General features: G+C 39.6%; 1 protein-coding gene across 6 annotated transcripts in view; it reads right to left on the reverse strand.

Moving 5' to 3' along the window:
- The window catches only part of LDB2 (LIM domain binding 2), a 221,922-nt gene that overhangs the window by 143,508 nt on the left and 56,541 nt on the right, over nt 1–21,873 (reverse strand). For all 6 annotated transcript variants that reach the window (XM_074148378.1, XM_074148374.1, XM_074148377.1 and 3 more), the window contains exon 2: nt 181–283. In XM_074148378.1, the coding sequence (XP_074004479.1) occupies nt 181–283 (103 nt within the window). The remainder of the gene's footprint in view (nt 1–180; nt 284–21,873) is intronic.

Consider the following 21,873-nt stretch of genomic DNA (forward strand, 5'->3'; position numbering starts at 1 on the left):
AATTCAGAGGAATTCCACAGAAAAAAAGGATTCCCAACCCATGCAATTCTTTAAGGGAACTTGATGGTCACTGAATCCAAACAAGTGACTTTGTCATTGCCAGGGTTGCATCTGTCTCTTATAGATAAACTGTGTTTACAAACTCAGGCTTAAAATTAGAACAAAAAATATATCTCTTACTGTATCGCTTTGGTCCATCTTCCAAACAAAATGAAAGGGTTAAGGTTGCATCATCTTCAAAAAATTCAGTTGCAAAGGCATCCCACCAGAGGTTGTCACTATCCTAGGAAGCAACAGATCATTCACTTAACAGGAGGCAAAATGAAAATATGTTCATCCTTTGTAAAAGAAATTTGACAGGATCACACATAGTTTGCACTTCTTCACTTATGATCTTGGGGTGTAGAAGCCTGTATGATATTTTCCTAGATAAAGTTTTAGTTCTAATTTAAGAAAAAAGCTAAAATGTTTAGTTTATTATACAATAAACTGTCTTTCATTTTATGAAGCATACTAAATACGTAAAAACTTTCATTCTCATAAATATAAGTTTTTCTTCAAGCATTAAAAAACGGTTTAATAAATCAGTTTCAAATAAAGCAATTGTGATTTTGTTCCCCCTTTTCTGGACTGTGTATCTCAAATGCTTGGTCCTAATAATGAAAAAACCTCAGTACTTAATTCTATAATGCTACATAACCCGATTATCAGCATGAGCTGACAAGAAAGTTATTTAGAAACTAAATATAATAGCCATTCCACTCCAATGCATTTAATATAAATACAATGCTACTGCAGGTTAATTAAATACCAGCTAGTTACTTAAATGTAATTGTTGTGAGAAATCTTTACTTTTCAGTGTGATACATGAAGTGAAAACAATATTTTAAGATGACCTGTGTATACTTAAAACTTACAGTAATACATATAGCTGGAACATAGCAATTACTAATATAATTTACAATGTAAAGCATATAATAATACAGCACTATAGGTGGTCTGGTGGCTTTGACAATTGAACCAGGCATTTTCAGACCTGGGTGACCAACAACAGGCACCCAAGCCTCGATGTATAGCAGCTGTGCAAGTGGTCCAGCTTGCAAGGGGTTTCGGAGAAGTCAGGCAATAACAGAATCCACCAATTGTTTCGTTCCAAAGCTATGGTTGTATTTACTAGCTGGATTTGCAATGTTTGGTGCAGACCCTTCTGCTCCTTCGAGGCCCTGAGATTTAAATCACTTGCAGCACACAGGACCAGCAGCAGAGCTGGAAACCCCTCTCTGAAGATGCCCCAGCCGCACTCCTCAGAGCCACTCTATCCCACTCATGGCAGCCGCCTTCCCAGCATGCAAGGCCAGGTCCATTCAGCACACTGAGCACTGAGTACCTGAGCCTGAGCAATATATAACTAAGCCACAAAACATCTGTTACCTTCACAGGTAAAAAAAAAAAAAGAAAAAAAACCTGAGAGAAAATGCCGATTTAAGACAAAACATGCATCTATCATATTCATTATATGTACACATGCAGAGGAATAACTATCTAGGTTTTTTAGTTCTGCTCCTGGTTTTGCTGAAGACATTACTATTGGATTTCATTCCAAACTGCTAAGCAGGGTATCTTTCCTGCTTTACAACTTTACTTAGGTTTTTGCCAAGCATCCAATGAAGAAATGGTAAAGACTGGTTTTAGCACTCCAGCTCCTACCAGAAACCCCCGAGAGACTTCATGGCTGGCTCAGAGCCTGTGATTCACCTTCCTTACCAAGGCTCATCACACCCAGCAGCAGCAGGACAACGAGCAGCACGGCCCTGTGGTACTTGCTCAAAATTCAGTCACGCAAAGAGGTATCAAAACTGTCCCCATGTCTTAAAAATCTGTTGTCACAGAGAGATGCTGCTTTTTCTTCTTTGCTGGTGTAAACCTCAGGAGAGTTTCCACATGCAAACATCACTGCATTGACTATCTGAGTAGCCACAATGCTAAGTACAGAATATATATATTCAACAGAAGCCCATGAACCAGCTTCTAGCAACACACCTCTGCGCACCAACCCATCACTCGGGACAGCCTGGTGGGTGACATTATAAGCCCAAATGAGAGTGTGTGGTCCAACAAGTAATTACAAGCTACCCTACTCTGCCATTTGCCAGAAGAGAGGCTGCAGTATCGCTTAACTGGGATCTTTTGGATATACTTGTCACAGGGAGGGATGAGGGGAGGGAAGAATTGTCACATCCTTGCAATGTCACAAACCACATTTGCAGCTCTTGTTAACTCAGTAGTTAAGTATCACTGGAGCTACTCATGCAGCATCACAGAATCACAGAATGATATTGGGTTGGAAGGGACCTCTGGAGATCATCTAGTCCAACCCCCCTGCCAGAGCAGGTCCAACTAGAGCAGGTTGCACAGGAAAGTGTCCAGGCGGGTTTTGAATGTCTCCAGAGACGGAGACTCCGCCACCTCTCTGGGCAGCCTGTTCCAAGGCTCTGTCAACCTCACAGGAAAGAAGTTCCTCCTCATGTTTAGATGGAACTTCCTACATTCAAGTTTGTGCCCGTTACCTCTTGTCCTGTCACTGAGCACCACTGAGAAAAGACTGGCCCCATCCTCCTGACACTCACCCTTTAAGTATTTATAAGCATTGATCAGATCCCCCCTCAGTCTTCTCTTCTCTAGACTAAAAAGATCCAACTCCCTCAGCCTTTCCTCATAAGAGAGATGTTCAAGTCCCCTACTCATCTTCGTAGCCATCCAATGACACTGAAGGCAAAAGGGGAGCATCACAGAGTCAGGATGCAAATGCACACAAAGACAGAGAAGAGCCAGGGAAGTGCAGGGCCTCACCTCAAAACCACACATATTTGCACTCACTCTTGCTTCCAAGAAGTCTGAAGGCAAGGAAAACGTAGACATGGAATTACTGTGGATTCTCTCCCTGGACAGATGAAATATCCAGACTCTGTCACAGTTTGGATACTGTCCAAGATCTTTATCTTACACTTTTGCATATTTTATGTCAGGAAGAAGGAAAAATGGAAAATACAACACCCCACCCCCACTCACAAAAATAACCCCCAAACCTTAATAGAATATATAAATCCTCTGTCAAGCTTCGACATGCTCTGCTGATTAGTTCTCTGCTCCACCCTTGTCGCAGGTGGGCCCAACTACTCTCACAGCCAAATGGTGAACAAAACCAAATGAGGTGTCCCCCAGCCAACCTGAAAAAAGATCCAGTTATTATGAAAAAAAAAAAAAAAAAAAAAAAAAGAAGAAGAAGAAGAATAAAATCACCCCCTTTTTCTTGCAAAAAGGGGATGGTGAAGGCAAGGCTGCCCCCAGGCATCTTTAACTTATGCTCTGACAGGTTACGGGGGATTTTGCCAGAGTAATTATTTTTCTATTCAACAATAATGAGAAATTACCATGGCAACCTCCCTTTCACGTAGTGCACTCACACGCTCAAACATTGAAATAATGGCCTAAACATAACACACACAAAAAAATTAATACTTTAAAAATATTTTGTATTAAAATAAACTTAAGGAATGGGTCAAAGGAGAGAGGAGGGCAGAGACAGCCAGCAAGTTGGGTCAGAAGCGAAGATGCCATGCTGCTGTAGCCAGCTACCCAAGCAGCAAAAAGTCTACTGCCACAACTGTCATTGTTCCCTCTGATCCCCTCCACCCCTGGTATTATTTGTAATTTGAAGCATGGCTCAACTCTGAATAGGGTCTCCAAGTAAATGGAATCCTAGGGTTTCAATATTTTTTCCTGACTCTGATTTCTTTGGCAAATGTAATCAGATTTTAAGTACAATGATGTTCTTTTTCCCCCTCCGTCTAATAGTCCCACATATTCACTGTGTGATCTGAGAGTCAAGCTGGGTTCTTCTTTACACCTTACACACTTACATGATTAACAGTCTGCAAGCCAAATGAGGCTTTTCTACTTGCTTGTGATGGTGATTGCTGAACCAAAATAGATCTTGCAACTGGAATATTAGGCCAACTGAGCCTATGGCATTTTCTCCAAATTCCTTTATTTTTGTTTAATGACTTGGAAGGCAGAACACAGTTCGTGTAAAAAGTCAGTACATGAAATCATGCTCAAGAGAAGATACAGATACCTTGCAGGACAGAATCCAAGATTATTTTGATAGATTGCAGAAATGATCTGAAATGAAGATGAGATTCAATAAAGCAAAGTGAAAAAAACTCAAATCCAAAATGGAGAATAACTGGCTAAGCAGTACTGTAGAAAATGGTCCCAATCAGAAAGCAAATATGTCAGCAATCTGTTGCTCTTGCAAATAAGGGAAATGTCTTAGATATAATTCCCTTCCACTCCAGCAAACACATCTCTGGAAAGACTTCAACTGGAATAGTCCGTTTACTTTTGGAGTACTGTGGCCAGGTCTGGACCACCCACTCTTAAAGAATTTAGCTGAGAACAACAGCAATCATTGAGTTTAGAGACACAAGCAAACAAACAAACCAACCCTAAAAGACTCACAGGAATCCAGGCAGAAGGACCTCGCTGTCTTTAGTATAAGAAGTTCAGAGGGATCGTGATGACAGTCATCAACTGTATGAAAAGATTGCTATAAAGAAGAGCGATCACTTGTCCTTGGTGGCTAACAAGGATAGAAGAAGTAATAATTGGCTCAGTTTGCTGCCATCGCAGATTAAGTGGTTTAATCCCCTGTTACAGATTTCTGGGCTAGTATTTTGCAGAGAGGAAGAGCTGGTGAGCATGGCTACTGTGTTCCCAAGAAGAGTGGACACAGAGGTCCCACTGCCTACAAGACTTGGGCACAGCTGTGCCATCGCAGCAGTTCCACAGCTCGTACCTGGCGAGAAGTGGATTTTTGTTTTCCCCCTCACATTGCTTTTGGCTGCACATGTATAACAGGTGTAAATAGTGTATTAAAAAGAGAGTCATGGAAACAAATGTGATTCTGAATACACACAGGAAACACATTTGTTCTGAAATGGGACCTTTTTTATATATATAATCACTTTTCAGGGAAGAACTGAATTTAAAATATCAACCTATGTGGCTTGGCATTGGACAAGGCAAAAATAAGAAGAGATAGTGCCCTTGGGGGTTTACATTTTTCTTCTGGCACCTGAAACCCTTCCCTATTGACACTTTCTATTTTCAGAACTCTATACGTCCACACTCCTGTTGGCAACATACATGCTTCTCATATTCTTTCAAGTTAACGCTGTGTGAGGAAACTGCTGTCTCCCCAAGGAGAGAATGGTATTCCTCCCCTCCTCCCATTCCCAGCAAATCAAACTACACTTGAGCTCTTAAAATGCTGTTCAAGATAAGATTTTGCCATTAAATACACCTGTAAAAACTGCACAGCCATTACAAATTATGAAACTCACAAGATAAGTATAATAAAAAAATTCTGACACTAATGTTTATACACAGAGCACACTGACAGACCATTAAAAATAAAATGCCTGAATACAAGAAACCAATAACTTTGCCCATTAGCTTTAAATTAGACCCGTCTTGAGTCCACCCAATATATTCAAGGTTCTGATATGAATTTCACAGGAGTAACAAATTAACAGGGATCCATATATCTTAATTTGGACATTTGAGTAGTGATCTGTAGGTCTGCCCCTGCAATGCACAGTGTTTTTTATGATCTGGCATAGGGGTTTTTTTGCTATTTATATAAACTCTATATGGAATACTGATATTCTGAGTCTTAAATTGATTTTCTTGGAAGCAGTATGAACAGAGTGAAAGAGTGAAATACTCATATACAGTACGTAGGTGAGAAACCCATATATTCAGATGGCTGTCTGTTATCACACAGGTGAAAGATGCACACCTATCTTACATTCAGAGCATCTTTGTTAGCAATATGTGGTACGTTGTGCTGTTATTAAAAGCACCTGAGTAAGAATACCAATCTGGTTGCTCAGGGCTGGTTTGTAAGAACCACTCCCATTGCTTTTGCTTCTGTTATTCTATCTCATTTATTTTATCTTAAACATAAAGCATGTTTTACAAAACATTAAAAATACCTTTAATCTTGCAGCTAGTGGTATCTTACAGAATCTCCAGCTCCCTTCCCCCTGTCAGGAATGCCTGACTCTATTACTTCCATTTGTTATTTCACACATATTCACAGTTTTAATGGTGTTGCTTGCTTTTATTTCACTTACTAGTGTGGCTGGGTGCCATCTCTCAAACAATGTGTAGTAAAACTGGCAGAAAAATTTTAAGACTTGGCTTTAGTCATAAGTAGTTTTCTGTTCCATTATATACTTCCAACTTCTTGCCAAAACTCTGCTCAATGCCCAAAACATATCAGTTTCTTCAGCTTACTTAATAATTAATTAAATTATTGTTTACATTCCACTTTGGAACTTATCTTCGTTTGTACAGTAAAGAAACAACACCAAGTTTTTGTTTTATTGAAAAGAGAGAATACAGTCATGCAATAAATCCCCACAGCAATACCACCTCAGAGAGACTGACTTGGGTATAAAATGGGGGCAACGTCTCTGCTTCTTGTGTAAATCGGGAGTAACTGTAAGAATCCAATGGAATTACAGGGAAAATCTCATAATGGAAAGCTTGTTTCACAGATTCACTGGAAATTCTTAATATACCATGGATCCTATTCTTATTGCCAATAAACCACTACACTATAAGGCAACAAAATAGGGGGAGGGGGAAGCAGTAACAGCTCATTTTCTGAATGGGGAACTGTGAAAATCAAACATTAATTATTTTATTTCAGATAAAAATGGGAGAAACAAACAAAAAAAGAAATGCAGAGGCTTTGCAAACTATGCGGATTGATTCATGCCATTTTCTTGATGTACTCTGAACCCGGGGATGTGGGAATCGACATCACTAGCGCAAAACAATCATGCTGTAGTGATACTGGCCCCCACACCTCAGCTTTGCAGATACACTGCTTTGAGACAGCATCACTTAGATTCTCAAACAGCAAGTCCACACTGGGCAATTATACCAGGGGTTCAGATTAACTGAAACATGATGACACCGATATGAGGAAGAGAAATACTTTCCTTATGTTTAGAAGAATGGTTGACCTCTTCCTCGTTATATGGCTTTGTTATATGCCCGAATTAGAGACTTTTTCTTAGACTAGTTGTGGCAACTGCTCGCTGGGCTAGCAAATATCAAGACCAGTTTACACACAGCTATAAAAGTATAGTTATTCCATTACAACTAAGCCAACCAATTTTTTCGTCTGCACAGGTGCTACATGTATATCAAGTTGGATATCCTTTTAAAATTGGAGTCCTTAAAATTATGGAGATTTTCTAACTTAAACTGACAGAAAAGGTAAGACAGAGCTATCTGGCTCAGTCTAACAGCAGAAACGAGGAATGCCTGGTCTCAAACATATTATTTCTCATTGTTTAAATTTTACTGCAGCTTGTGGACAAAAGAGAAACGAATCCTTAAATATTCACTCTCTGCATGTTTCACTATTCACCTACAGCAGAGACAGATTGTAAAGTTTAATACTGCATTGTAACCAGTACAGAGAAGAAATAGTTAATTTATGAAATGTGCTATTTCACCTGCTTCTTTAATTTGAATTCATTATTTCCACTCCTGAAACTTGTGCACAAGAATGGATAGGAGAAAGAAAGGGGAAAAAAGAGCAATGAAGCTGGGCTCAAGACATATTCCACTGCCAATTCCTTATAGCCACCATGGCATCATCCTTGATATTTCACAGCAATATTATCAATAACTAGCAGAAGATGCTCTTTTGTCCTTTTGAAGTCCGTGGGATAAGATTGCACTTGGTCTCTGTGGATAAGACCTATATTCTGGCTGTGTGAACAAAGAGACTGGACATTAACAACTAAATCATGTGCAGTTGTTAACAGAAATAGACATTTCCACCCGTAGCATAGTATCTGTTTGGACTTGGTATATAAAGAGTGCATGCTAAATCCATGTTCAAGGTTGTTTTAAATTTGAGCCCTCTTTTCAATAGGCATGAGGATGTCTCTAGCTGGCTGGGAACAGTAATGGATTTCCTTAGTAGTATTCTCCATCCATGATCATTGCAGACAAATCACAAACTTGAGTTTTGTGTTTATCAAAAATGAACCACGGTTACACTTCTCTATTCTGCCGCAAAATACCCCACAGCCTAAGCCTTTGAGAATGGTTTATAGAGATGGAATATTAAGTGTGTCTATTATCTATTGTACTACCATCAGTCATATGAATGTTCTTATTTTATTCTGACATTTTGACCTGGTTTCTTTTTTACCTTGTTTACTTCCATCTCTATGAGTAAATGGAAGCTACTATGCCATCTATCCCAATGAAAAGGCAATAACTAGTATTGCCATCCGTGAATGTAGAGCATCAAACATCATATGTCACTGGGGCACAGAAGAAGTCATATTCCCAGCAACATTAGTAAAAGAGTCTCTCTGGGTCTTGCTACCCAACTGCATCAACTCCCAAGACTCTAAAATTTAGTGAACACAAATGCCTTTATCAGTTATTACAGTGAAAGTAAAATTATTACTGACAGCAGTTAAATACTGCAATGGGAACACAATGAAGACAATCCTTGACACCTCCATTTCACACTGGACTTTCACCACCTCTTTGTTCACTGAAGTCTCACAAAAGCACCACGCACATTAGAGACAAGTACAAAGCTGGGACTTTTCAGGGGTCCTCCCCCTGCCTCTGAACAACTACAATCTAAGCTACAATCTAACAGACTGTTTTGAGAGGTAAGAAACAGCTCTTCAGCTGAGTTAAGAAAACATACTGCTTTTATCTCTTGTGCTGCCTTCTTGTGCACATCTAGTGGCCCAGGTAGGGAAGGGAAACCCAGACAAACCATCCTTATGCCTTACATTCCAGCTGATTGGAGATGTACCAAATGGTGACAGGGCTAAGTAATGTAGCAACAAAGAGCTGATTTTATCATAAATGAAGATTATATGGGTTGAAAAGACATATAGATGAGGAGATGTACCTCTATATGACACTTACACACCCTCTAGTCTACAGGACTTGGACAAAACTCTTGCTAAGACTCAGCAAAGCAGTTAAAATTAAGGATATGCTTAAATGCTTTGCTGGACTGGGATCCAAGTATGTATTTGTTAGCCTGTAAATCAAATTAATTGAAGATTATGACTTCCTATTAAGCTTTGTATCCAGGTAAGAACATATCACCATGTTGGAGACCTCTGTCTAACCAAGAGCTGTTATTTCTTGGGAAGGTACATGAAGTGGAAAAGATTCGGCATATCGTATGTCCCATCTCCTTTAGAGAACAGGTAATCTCATGCACAAAAGCTTAATTTAGCACTAACCAGTCAGAAAAAGAGAAAACATTTAAGAAATCACTCCCTTTTGTTACTATTTACAGGCATACCTACACTTTAAATTATATATTGTTCACTGCATTTAAGTGCTTAATAATATAACTGTGGTTCTAGGTGTTCAGGTATCACACAAAGGAATTGTAAGAGCACTATGTAATTCCAGAGAGCGCAGAGAAGCAAATGCTATGGCACTTTACCAAAATTCTGGTAAGAAGCAATGGTAAATCACAAAATCAAGTTTTTTGTTATATCTTAATATACTATATTTGTACTGCTTAAACAGCGCATATCCTTTAGAAAAAAAAAATGCTGTGGGAATCTGTGGGAATTAACAAATAACTTCATAAGACAGATACAGTCACCTGCAAATTATGTCCCTTAAAAGTTCATTCACATTTTTTATTCAACTCATCTCAGAGGCCCCACTTTTATCATGTTTTTTAAGGGATTACTTCCTTAGTATAGCAAAAGTACATTTCAAGTTAATTCCCGTACACATTTTATACTTATTAGGATTAGTAATCACAGCCATTTTTGTCAACTGGCAATGTCACTCTATCCGCAAATATTATCCTCACTAAATGTGTGTTTCAGCATCTAAACTCAGGAGACAAGAAAAAAGGTAGAGGTGAAGTATACAGTTCTTTTAGACTACACTTACTGGTCCAATTTTCAAAACTACAGCATAATTAATATCATCCATATCAGCCATTTGGGCCACTACTCAGCTGAAGTTGCCAGATGCTCAGGTTTTTGAAAAGAACACAACTACATTTATCGCATGACATTTTTTATATACAAATGTTTGTGTATTCAAACTTATATAAACATTAAGGCTGAGATTTTCAAAACTAATTAAAAGACCTACGCATCCCTTTTTCCATTAAATTCAGTGGAAATCAGATGTTGGAATATTCTGTGCAAGGCTCCAAATCCCAGCACGGAAATGGAATTTGTTACATTTGCTGAATCAAAGCTGGAGGGTGACAACAGGGCTGGGATTCATTTCACCCCAAGACAGTTGTCTAAATTCATATGAGATAAAAAGCCTCCTGGAGGTATCTGTCTCTTCACTGACTGTAGAGGGAGCCTAGAGAATAGTTCTAGCCATGTAACTTTTACGGGGACAAAGGTAGGTAAGATAAATCCTATTCTATGTACTTACCAATAATATAAAATTCAGGAAGAAAATTGGTTGAGGTTTTGGGAGCTTACATAGTGAAGGACAAATATAAGTGAAGAGCTGGGTGAAACAACCGTATCTACTTTGTCTAGATTTTTTACAGTCTTGGCAGGAAAACCTATAAATGATGTTCAAGTTTTTTGCTAGCAACGCTCAACGCTCTCCAGGCTGCCAGGTTCCTGCTGTTTCATATAAAAAGCTCCGAGTGGCAGACAGAAGTTGGAGCACTGGTTAAAGATTTCTGCCAGTATGAAATGTTTTAAATGAAGAAGATGTGATTATTTGCCTGGCTTCCTAACTGCACTCCCTGGCTAGCCATAGTTGCCAACAAAGGCCCTCAGGTCCTGTATTTTATCTCACCCTGTACTTGGATACAAAATTCCTGTACAAAACACAATTAAACTAGAGACAGAATTCTTCATATGTGTTTTCCTATGTCCTCAGAAATCTGAAATATAAAGAAATTCTAAGTCAAGACAACACATATCAAATATTGGCATTTCTCATGTATTATTCTGCTACCATCAGATGACTGAGTCCCTCTGTTTCCGTTGTGTAGCACTATCCTTCTCAAGCACATAACACTCACTAACGGGCATGTGACAGCCAAGTCTGATTAATGAAGGAACAATAATCAGGAGTTCAGGCTGCTGCAACAAAGCGAGGATGGGTTGTGCTTATGACAGTCACAGATTTTCAGTATACACCATGGTTTACAAGTTTTGATGGTGAGAAGCAGTACTAGTACAGAGTAGTGAACTTTTTAAACTGACATTTGCATTTACAAATTAAAACTCTGATTCAAATGGAGATGTCTGAATCACCTGCTTACAATGAAAAAAAAATACTTAAAATCAAAACTTTTACTGTTAATTGCTGCTATAGTATCTTATTGCAGCGTAACACATCACTGACAAGGGTGTTAAGGTAGCTAAGTCAAAGGATATTTAGCTCCTGTCCTGAAAGGCACTGAAAGAAACACAGAGAGAAAGAAGCACATGTTGGGAAACCCAGAGGTTGTGATAACAGAGTGGTTTTTTATGTTTGTTTTAATTATTAACTTTAAATTTTCACTTCAAAGAAATGGGAGAATTTATGCATGCCAAATAGTTCTCCCTTTCAAAACTCAGTCTGCACTGAGCAAAGTAAGTACAGCTTTCTTCTAAATGGCGTATCTTACCTTGTCAACCTCATTTAAAGTAAAAAGGCATCAGTAGTAATAATAAGAATGCAGTTTGCTGAACAATTCCTTCACTGAAGCTAGCTATTACATACTGTAACAAATTAAAAACTCCAAAAGTCTATGCGGGTCCCCAGAGAAATGCTATTTAATAAAGCAAACACCGATATTGAATGTGACAGAATTCCATTTGCTCAGAACCCCATCCAACTGAGTTTGGCTGCAGCTGAAGCAATTAGAGAAAGCTGTGATTTAATGATTATGCTAAAACCCTAGACAAACAAAGCTCTCACCTACCAAGTGGCCACTTAGCTGTATCACTACCACCAAAATGTATAAAAAACCTTGTAGGATTTCATTTGCTGTCAGTCAACTAGTAGCAACATGAGCAATTATTTACTAAAAATGTCTAGTTACTAGCTACCCTACTGCTTAAACATGAAAAATGTATAAATCTAAATTTAAACAAAGTAAGCAAGGCCAAGTGTGGACTACATATGTCAGGGAAATCACCCACTAAGGTCATCCTTGTAGCTGAGACTTGATATGATCTAGTCAAAAGATCATAACAGGTCAGCATTTAATCCTTTTTGAAAAAAAAAAAAAACCAACAAAACTTTATGTTGTATATGATAATCCACTGGGGCCTCACCTCTGGGTCCGTAAACATCTAATGAAATTTTAAACATCTTTTCATCACAGCAGTAGCCTCCTATGAACTACAACCTACCACTTCAGACTCCGTGGACCTGTTAGATCAGCAGTAAACCCGATTCCCCTGAGATTTCTTAGCCTTCGATAGATAGTATTCAGCCTTCCCTATTTTCTAATGCTTTCAAAATTTATTTGTATGAAGTTGTAGGATGTAAAGCAGTATAAAAAAGGATCGTATGCATGTGAACATTTGGAACGCTTTCTTCTGGAAAGCTTGAAAATTCGCTTGGAAACTATGGAATTTCTTGCTGTGTTCATGCCAGCCAACAAGCTCCATTGTGAAAAGTGACTAATGGTCTTTCTGATTTCTAACTTTGACGATACTCTGAGACCCGAGTGAGCGACACCTAGGACTCCCAATACAGATTTTTACACTTGCTGCCTTCCAGATGAAGGTATCTTCTGAAAATGAGCAAGCAAACTTTGGCAGAAGCAGTTCCCCTCCTCCCCAACTTCTATAAGGAACAGGCTCTAGAGACATGGTGCATATGCATAGCCTAAACAAAATTATCAGTGTTGATACAGCCTTTTAAAACCATAAAGAATATGAAGTCTTGGGGAAAGCTCAGACACACAGAAAACTATTTTAAGAAAGAAAACATTTTTGCAGAACATGGTGAATCACGCACAGAAGTGCTGCAGAGGAAAGTGAAATAACTTAAAGAAGTTATGTACAGGAATGAACTTCTCGGGGAGCTCAGACCTATTTTCAAAGACCTAAATCCTCACATCAACAAAAGCATATAGTGTGGGGGCTTGGTTTTGTTTGTTTATTTCTTTTGCTACAGCTGTGTATTTCTAGCTAAAATAATGGATAATTGTGTTCAGAACCCTAAATATTTTTTTTATGTGTTCCTCAAGAGTGCTGTAAGCTCAGAGCATCTACAGTTTCAGAGCTTTTCTAGGAAGATTTGCATTCAGACTACTAAAGAGCCTGAGAAGGCAGCAGCTGCCTTGGCAAAGCCAAGAAACTGCACAGTCCCATTTCTGGGAATGTGTAACTGCCAGAGGAGCTGTCATCTGAAAGTGAGACAGAAAACCAGGAAAGGTGTCTTCCTAGACTCGGCGAAGCTTATGTTAAGGCTCAGCCCAGAATATATGGATCCACATGAAGCAGCTTGGTTTCTACCAATGCAGTGACAACTACTGTGAGGTGTTATCATATTTATGTGCACTGTGTTTAACCAGATCCTACAAAATTGCTCATAGCTGGATCTCTCTCTAAGTTCTCAAATAAAGAATATATTGAAATCTCACAGATCCTTTTCTGAGACTTCTGGGTTCAGGTGCCGACTGTTCGAACATCTTTGGATTCTCCTCCAAATGAGTTCCTCCACAATCACCTTGACTTTCACACCTGATTTCTGTATGCCACGCTGAAAGATCACCTCTCTGCTCTAGAACAAATTACTTCTGTTCTTTTTATTCCCTCGTTTTTTCTCAGTTCCACTTTCTGATTTGGAAGAGTTTTTTTCTACAAGCAGATGCACTGATACAAATGTGCACACACTCACTTTTTGTCAATATTCTCAGCTCCTGTAGCAGTGTCTCCTGGATGAGGTCATCTGCCTTTTAAAACTATATATTAAGCTATCCCTGGTCTGAAGCACTCTAGAATTAATGTGAACTTTTTATAACCTCCACAACATGTGAGGTCTGAAAGCTGCAAGAGGCCCATCAGAAACTGCAAGTTCAGCACAGAGCCCACCATGTATCTTCCAGCACATCAGCAAGGACAAAGGAGTGTACTGAAGATCAAATATGCTTTGTATTAAGCAAGCAGCTCCTTATTCAGGCTCCTTGAATGTTCTAGCTCAGTGAGGCTCAACATCTGGCAGGGGTCAGATCTGGGCTGACTTTCTTCTGACTTGATTCAGCACTCTCCAGTACAGCTGACAATTGCAGGCCTTCGTGTCCTGAAGTCTCGATGGACTCGCCAAGTACAGAATCAAAGCAGCTTCCCTCTCTCTCCCTGAAAATACTCAAGCACTTTGATCTGAAGGGACCACAAGCAGGATTATGCTGTCAGTATTCTCCTCATCCCTCTGCCGATATTCCAAGCATCATTAGTGGCAACCAAGGAGGTGATACCGAACTGCCCAGGGAAAATGGCCTAGAAACTGCAGAGATACTGAATATTTTCCCCTGTATTATACAGTGTGCTGTAGACATACAATTCTACGGATTGTCAGTTGATATATACCAACTGAAGCCAGTGGTCAGGATGGGACATGAAAACAGAAGTGTCCTCTGCATTGTACAGGATGAGTCTCACAATCAAGAATGTTGTATGTAAATACCTAACCTATTGGACCAGCAGCAGCAGCACCTTGCAAACATAAAAGGAGACATGATGTTCCACAATGTTCCTATGATAATAAGCACAGCAGTCAAGCACAATAAATGTCTCCTCAGAAATGTGAGGTGAAAAGGTAGTACTGTATGAAGTAACCATAGTTCTAAGAATTAATGTTTCCTACTTGAAAGACTACACTCCTTTCTCACTCCTAGAAAATGTCCACTTGCCAGGTGTGCTTCTTAGATTTAATAAAGTACTTCTGCACTTCCAAGGTGGCCATCTGTTCCATTTTGAGAGAGAAAAACCCAAAAGCGACTTACCCCATAGTGAAATAAAGAGAAGAAGGTATACAATTTGTTCACTTTGACTACTGCTACCATAAATATCTCTAAGGATACTACTATATATCATGTTTCAATAAAAAAAAAATAATTCCCCCCCAGAAAATGATCAAAATAATTCTGGATATCTTCCTGATCTACAGGGTCTACCTCAGGTGAGATGCAGCAGTGCCTGCTCTGCAAGGTGTAGCTGGGACCAAACAGATAGACCTTGTAGCTTAACGTTTGTAATTGTCAGTCTTTAGTATTTACTCTCCTGCTACAAGCTTAGAATAACTGGGTCCTCTATTCTTCTGCTGTGGGCTGTGTACTCTGTAGCTATTCCTACCAAAAAATTAACTTGAAATCAAAGCTCGCATGTCCTCCAGATAGATATTAGAGTGTGTTCTTTTTCTTAGGAACAGGGCCCTCAGCTGATCCATGGTTGCAGAGAAGCTTGAATGTGACAAAATGCATTTAAACATGAGCAAGGGAATAAAAAGAATTCCAAACTCCTCTTCTTCTTCCACAGGATGACATTTAAGCCAATCGCATGATCCCTCAGAGCCTGGCTCTGCTTTGAGTAGAAGCACTGAGTGGCTTGCCTATTTTAATTGTGTATGGTCATTCTCATGGCCATCAATATCAGATAACTGGAAGCTCACTTGGAGGCAGGGTGTTAAAAAGAGTGCAAATTTCTCATTTGGAGCAGAAGAAACCATGATCATCTTTGATATTACCTTTTCTCATTTAGCTTCTTTGATTTGAGTGTTGGTATCAAAAGAAAGTGACCTGAACATATTAAAGACGATGCAAGCTTCACTATTCCCTGTTGCATATGACTTAAAAATTAACGGTTCATTAATATCCAAACAGATCTGCTTTGGGGAGACCTGACCAGAATTCAACACTAGATATCAAAAACACCTGAGAGCACTGCCAATGCGTTTTTAAAAAGGACCAGAAGAAGCACGTCTTGTACATTATTTCCACCGCCTTCACCCGCAAAAGCAGTATCTCTGCTTCAGTGACAGAATAAATACATGGAAATTTAATTTTTTTCTTCAGTTCTCAAAGGGAGAGCACTTTGCACCAATAAAAGAAAAAATCAGCTTACTTTATCTAATTCATGACATACTACCCACTGGTACGAAGAGAAAGATGGCAGCTCCCCTTCCTTCATGCTTTGATAGAAAGTCAAAAGAGAAGTAATACAAACTGACAGGTTTTTCTGACTGACCTCCTGATACTTACCGGTGCATAAACATGCAGTTGTTAAAACTTATCACTAGGGCCAGGGTTATCCCCTCTTGACTAGGAGTCTGCCAAGTCGTAAATAAATAAGCTAAAAATAGAGTTCCAAAATAATTTGTTCTATTTAGCATATTCTGCCACTAAAATGTCACGTCCCAGAAAATCTGCAACCAAGAAAGTTGAGATTTTGGAGTTTCATGTCTTTACTTTCCAGATGTTGCACAAAACTTGGTAAGTAGGAAGGCCATCTATATGTTTCTCCAGTGCCAAGGGGTGTCCCTCAGGGCTCCATATCGGGACCAGTACTATTTAATACCTTCATAATGACATAGACAGTGGCACTGAGTACACCCTCAGCAAGTTTACAGCACCAAACTGAGTGGTGCAGTTGACACACCCGAGGGACGGGATGACATCCAGAGGGACCTGGACAAACTCAAGAAGTGGGTCCGTGTGAACCTTATGAGGTTCAACAAGGCCAAGTGCAAGGTCCTGCACCTGGGTTGGGGCAACTCTCAGTATCAATACAAGCTGAGGGATGAAGGGACTGGGAGCAGCCCTGCCAAGAAGGACTTGGGGGTACTGGTGGATGAAAAGCTGGACATGAGCCAACAATGTGCACTCATAGCCCAGAAAGCCAACTGTATCCTGGGCTACATCAGAAGACATGTGGCCTGCAGGTCAAGGGATTCTGCCCCTCTACTCCACTCTGGTGAGACCCCACCTGGAGTATTGTGTCCAGCTCTGGAGCCCTCGGCACAGGAAAAACATGGACCTGTTGGAGAACGTCCAGAGGAGGGCCACAAAAATGATCCCTTCCAACCTGAATCAGTCTATGATTCTATGATAGACACCTTGAAGTCAGTGGGCTTCTGGTCAGTACTGATGACAGTATTTGGTTGCAGATCAAGACATAACAACTCCCTTCCCAGGTGAGCATTTCTGCTCCACTTTGGGGCCAAACTTCTATTAACAGGACTGCATTTTTTATTTTATCCATTTTGATTAGCTTTAAATCACTTTAAATCACAAACGTCACCTGAACCCTGCCCTCAAAAAATTATAGTGCTCTCTTGTATACAGTTATTGCTATATACTATTTAGAAATAAAAGTGGCTTTTGAACAGTAAATTTTCTGAGAACAATTCTATCAAGGCAAGGCCCATAAAGCTCAGCCAGAGAAAGTACACCCCACTTCAGTATTCAGTTTAATGCTGTGTCCTACCACTGCACTGCTGAATAATCTACAGGCATTTGTTTATAGTCTAACAGTCAATAGAAGTAGCTGAATAATGTAAAAACCTTTTCATAGGGAATTTTTCAAATTACAAATCTGATGTCAGTTTGATTTGTTTATGTAGATTTTTGCAACCAAAGTTTAGTTCCTACAAATGTTTGTGAACAACGAATTCAGGGGCAGGTTGCCAAGATGAATGCAATCATCAAAAGAAAAATCATTTTGTGATTAAATTAAATTCATTTCCAGCAGAGACAGAGGTAGCTTATAAAAATGAGTTGCAGAATTACAGAATAGAAAAACCAGCACGACAATCTATTGCTACTAGTTAGTCTGCCATATGATGGGATTTCTGTTTGCTTTAAAAATATACTAAGAGTATATACTAAGAGTATGAGTAAAGGTGACCAACCTTAAAGCAAGAGTAGCAAATCTGAATAGAGATAGGAAATTTGTTAAAAACAGTTCATAAACAATAAACAGTGAGATAGAGCGCTCATCTGAACCATTTTCAAAAGCAGTAAAAAAAAAATTATGACCTGCTTTTGAACATTTTATGAATGAAAAACTTATAGATACGCTGTCTATAGGAAGAACAGGAAGACAGAACCAAAGAATGCCTTTATCACCTAAAAAAACCTTGATCAACTGAAGTCCACTCCCATCCATGTTTTTAATGAAAAAACATCCACAGTGCAATCTCTCCCTCTCTGAAAATACTGTCATGTCCACACTGAGGGATCCTAAATCAGCTGGGTTTCAGTCCCATCCTGCCCAATACCTCTCTTCCCTGAACAGCCGCAACATGGTTTGGCAAGTGCCAGATCGCACCTAAACCACTGCAGGGCTGGGCTGCTATGGATAAAGAGGAGAAAATTCCCACAGAACAACCTTGTCAGTAAAGTATTTACCAACCTTGTCAGCTTGCAGAGATTCAAATCTGTCTTCTCTAGCAACCTGGCGATGCTCTGGTTTCCAAAAGAGGAACCATTTATCCCTTTTTAGCCCTCTTTTGAGGCACTCTCACCGTTTTCAGAAGGGAACTCAAACTTTCAGGGACAAGAAGGGACTAAGCAAGAAGGAACTCTACTCTGGAGCTACGGGAGCCAAGCACCTCCGGGAGATACAGATCTTTTATTTCTGGAGACAAACTAATAGCTTTTCATACAGAAGGTCTCTACCCACATCTGCATTGGCAAGCTGCAATAAGGGCACAACAGCTGGTGCTGATGATCCAATGCCCACAATGTATGGCTTTTCGGGGGTGAGGGAGGAGGAGAAAAGGGTTTCACCTCAATGACCTTGAGACTAATCTCATGGGCTGCATGCCGAGGAGCAGGAAGAGACTTTAAGATCAAGTTGACACATGCCAAGACTGCTTAGCGACATGACCCAACATGCAGGAAGTGGAGACATTCAGATGATTTGCTTCAAAAGTGGCAAACCAAGTGCAAACTAAAACACTAGCAGATGTGAAGATGCAGCCTATATTACCTTTTCCAGATGCATTTAAGAGGAAAAATAGTGCCCATTTCTGCACCTGGCTTTTGAGAAGAAAATTTAAGGTTCCTATCCTAAAGGATTTGGGAGGGCAGCTGTGTCTGGGTGAATCCTAGCTCTGGAAAGGTGCGGATCTTTCACCACAAATCAATAATAACCTCACCTTCTAAAGACCACCCCACCATGAGCTTAGTGTTCAGTTTAGCAAATGGCTTATTTGAAATGGCTCCGAGGTGCCTGGCTTTCACCCTATGCTTTACATGGAATCAGCCTGGGGTTTTATTCCGTTCGGGGAGCCAGGCACCTAGCTGTGAGATGACAAAATCTTACTTTTTTTCCCACTTAACTGGTTTTTAACTAACTCTGTCAGCTAGGCCACTCTGCACATGAGAAATAATCACCAAAATAAGCAACCCAACAGCGTTTAATTATGCAAGGAGTAATACTCCAACAGTACTACACACCCAGCTCGTAAGAGAGAACTGGGGCTATCTTCTGAGGGCAATTATTCTAAAGAAAACCCCACCAACTTCAGAGAATCCCTTCACTTTCTGTGACAGAACCTGTGTGACAGAAATCAGAAGTTGGCACTTCAGGCAAATTTGAGCCTGGCACAGCTCAGAAATGCTTGACAGGTGCTGCCTATGAGAGGGTCTTCCTCTTCGTTCCTTCCAGGGGAGAGCAAGAAAACCTCTCCGGCAGCATAGCTTTAGGAGTCTCTTTGCCAAGTACCTGCCATACGCCTAAAGCCATTAGAGAAACATGGTTACGTTTATTATCATGAGACCAGTTGGCTCTGTTAGAATATCTGAAATAAACCCCACATTTTTTAATGGCCTGGTTTGTTATTGCAGAAAGCTGAATCCTGGTATATGAGCTGTCATATCAGATTCTATTTTATTCTTTTATTTTTACAAAGTATTGCATAAACAGGAACAGCTGGTGTTGATTTATAAACACCAGAGTTGTCTTGAGAGTTTAGATATTATTTTGCCAACATTTAAGCCTAATCATTTGCAAGCAATTGTTCTGTACCATAGTGGACAGTGGCTCTTCTGCTGCTTGGAAATAAAGATATTTTCTAATAATAATACTAATAATGTAATTCTGAATTACACTTAGAAGAACGATCTTATGTGCATAGATCTATCTGTCCGTATAACTCTGTGAGTGTCTTCTTTCATCCAGTATTTATTCTTAGAAAATGCCACAACATTCACTGCTCCAATCTCTTGTAAAATTACTGTAGCCTGTTGTAAATAGCCAGGCAAAGGCCTTGGACCCTATGAGTACCTGTGTGTTATTTGCATGTGTGAGTATCTTGAAGTGAGATGTGAAAATGTAACCAGTTGTTCAGATTAATGTTTAACCTCTTTAACCAGGGGAGATTTTCCCCCTGTTTTATTGACAATACAGTTGCCAAGTTCTGGAATAAATATTCTCCAGACAACAGTCTCTTCTCCCATCTTACCCTGATCCATTCCCATGCTGTGCACTGAAGAAAGCAGGAGTCACGTGATCAGATACTGTGTGGTCAGTTAATCAGGGAATTTATCATAAGCTAAAAGATGCCTGTTAAAATTTCATAGGCAAATTGAATTCCTGCATCTCCAAGTGGTGGCATTGAAGTTCTTTTATGAAAATTAGACAGTTTTTATCTTATTCTAAGTTTTGATGAAGAAAAACTAAAGACTTGGCTAATAAATCATTAAAAGATAGCAAACAAAAGGCAGAAATAACTGGCGAGCTTTCATAAAATAGGAAACCTAGCAGCCCATCTCCCAAGAACCTGAGATGTTACGTATGGTCTTGTAGGACTTTGAAAGAAGATGGATAACAACAAAGTTTACCAGACATGGAGAGTCACTCTGGCAGGCTGATCTGAATGCAAAGAGTTGTGGGAGGCTTAAAATACTAAACAACAATAAAACAGCAGAGGGTATTGATGAATGCAAAGTAACGCATATGAGGGAAAACAATCCTAATTAGATCTAAACCACAATGGACCCTAGCTATTATCACTCGGCACAAAAATCTCGGAACCATTATGGATAATTCCATGGAAATATTGGCTTAATGATATGTAGTGATAAAAAAAGGCCAACCGCATGCTTTCAGCTCAGAAAAGAGGCAGCTGGGGATGCATACAACAGAGGTTTGCAAGTCATAAAAGTTCTGGACTTTCTTGTCTGTGATTAGGGAATGATTATTCACTCTAATAATCGTCATTGTAATAAACAAATTACCAAAAAAAAAAATCTGGGGACACCTAATAAAATTAGCTCACAGTTTTAAACCCAGTAAGAGGAAGTAATTTTTCATCCAATGCACAAGCTGCAGAACTCATTGCTGCCGGGCTTCGTAGAAGTCACAAGCATAAACAAATTTTAAAACATATTAGGTATATTAGTGGAGGCAGAATGCGTTGGTAATTTCTGAACGCAGTGCTCCAGGCACAACCTCTTGTTTGGGATAAGCTGATATAACAGTAAAAAGTGTTTGGTCCTTTCCCAGTTTTGCTCACTTAACACTTTTCCAAACCATCCGCTGCTGGCGGAAGGATAGGGTACATCTGACCCCTTTTCTCCACAAATCTTTTCTTCTGCAAAGGCTGATTCCAAGGCCTGATTTTTTGTGTAGGAAATACCAAATCCCAAAACTCCCTTTGGTTTCCAGTTTCATATCAGTGCCCCAACTCACTGTTTCTCTGTCCATATCCCTTTCCCTCTTGCTTTCCCCCATTACTTCCTAATGGCACTAACCAGAGACAGCACTATTTCTTTTCTCAGCTAACTCCACT

This window comes from Numenius arquata, chromosome 5, assembly GCF_964106895.1.
Source record: "Numenius arquata chromosome 5, bNumArq3.hap1.1, whole genome shotgun sequence".
NCBI classification, from domain to species: Eukaryota; Metazoa; Chordata; class Aves; order Charadriiformes; family Scolopacidae; genus Numenius; species Numenius arquata.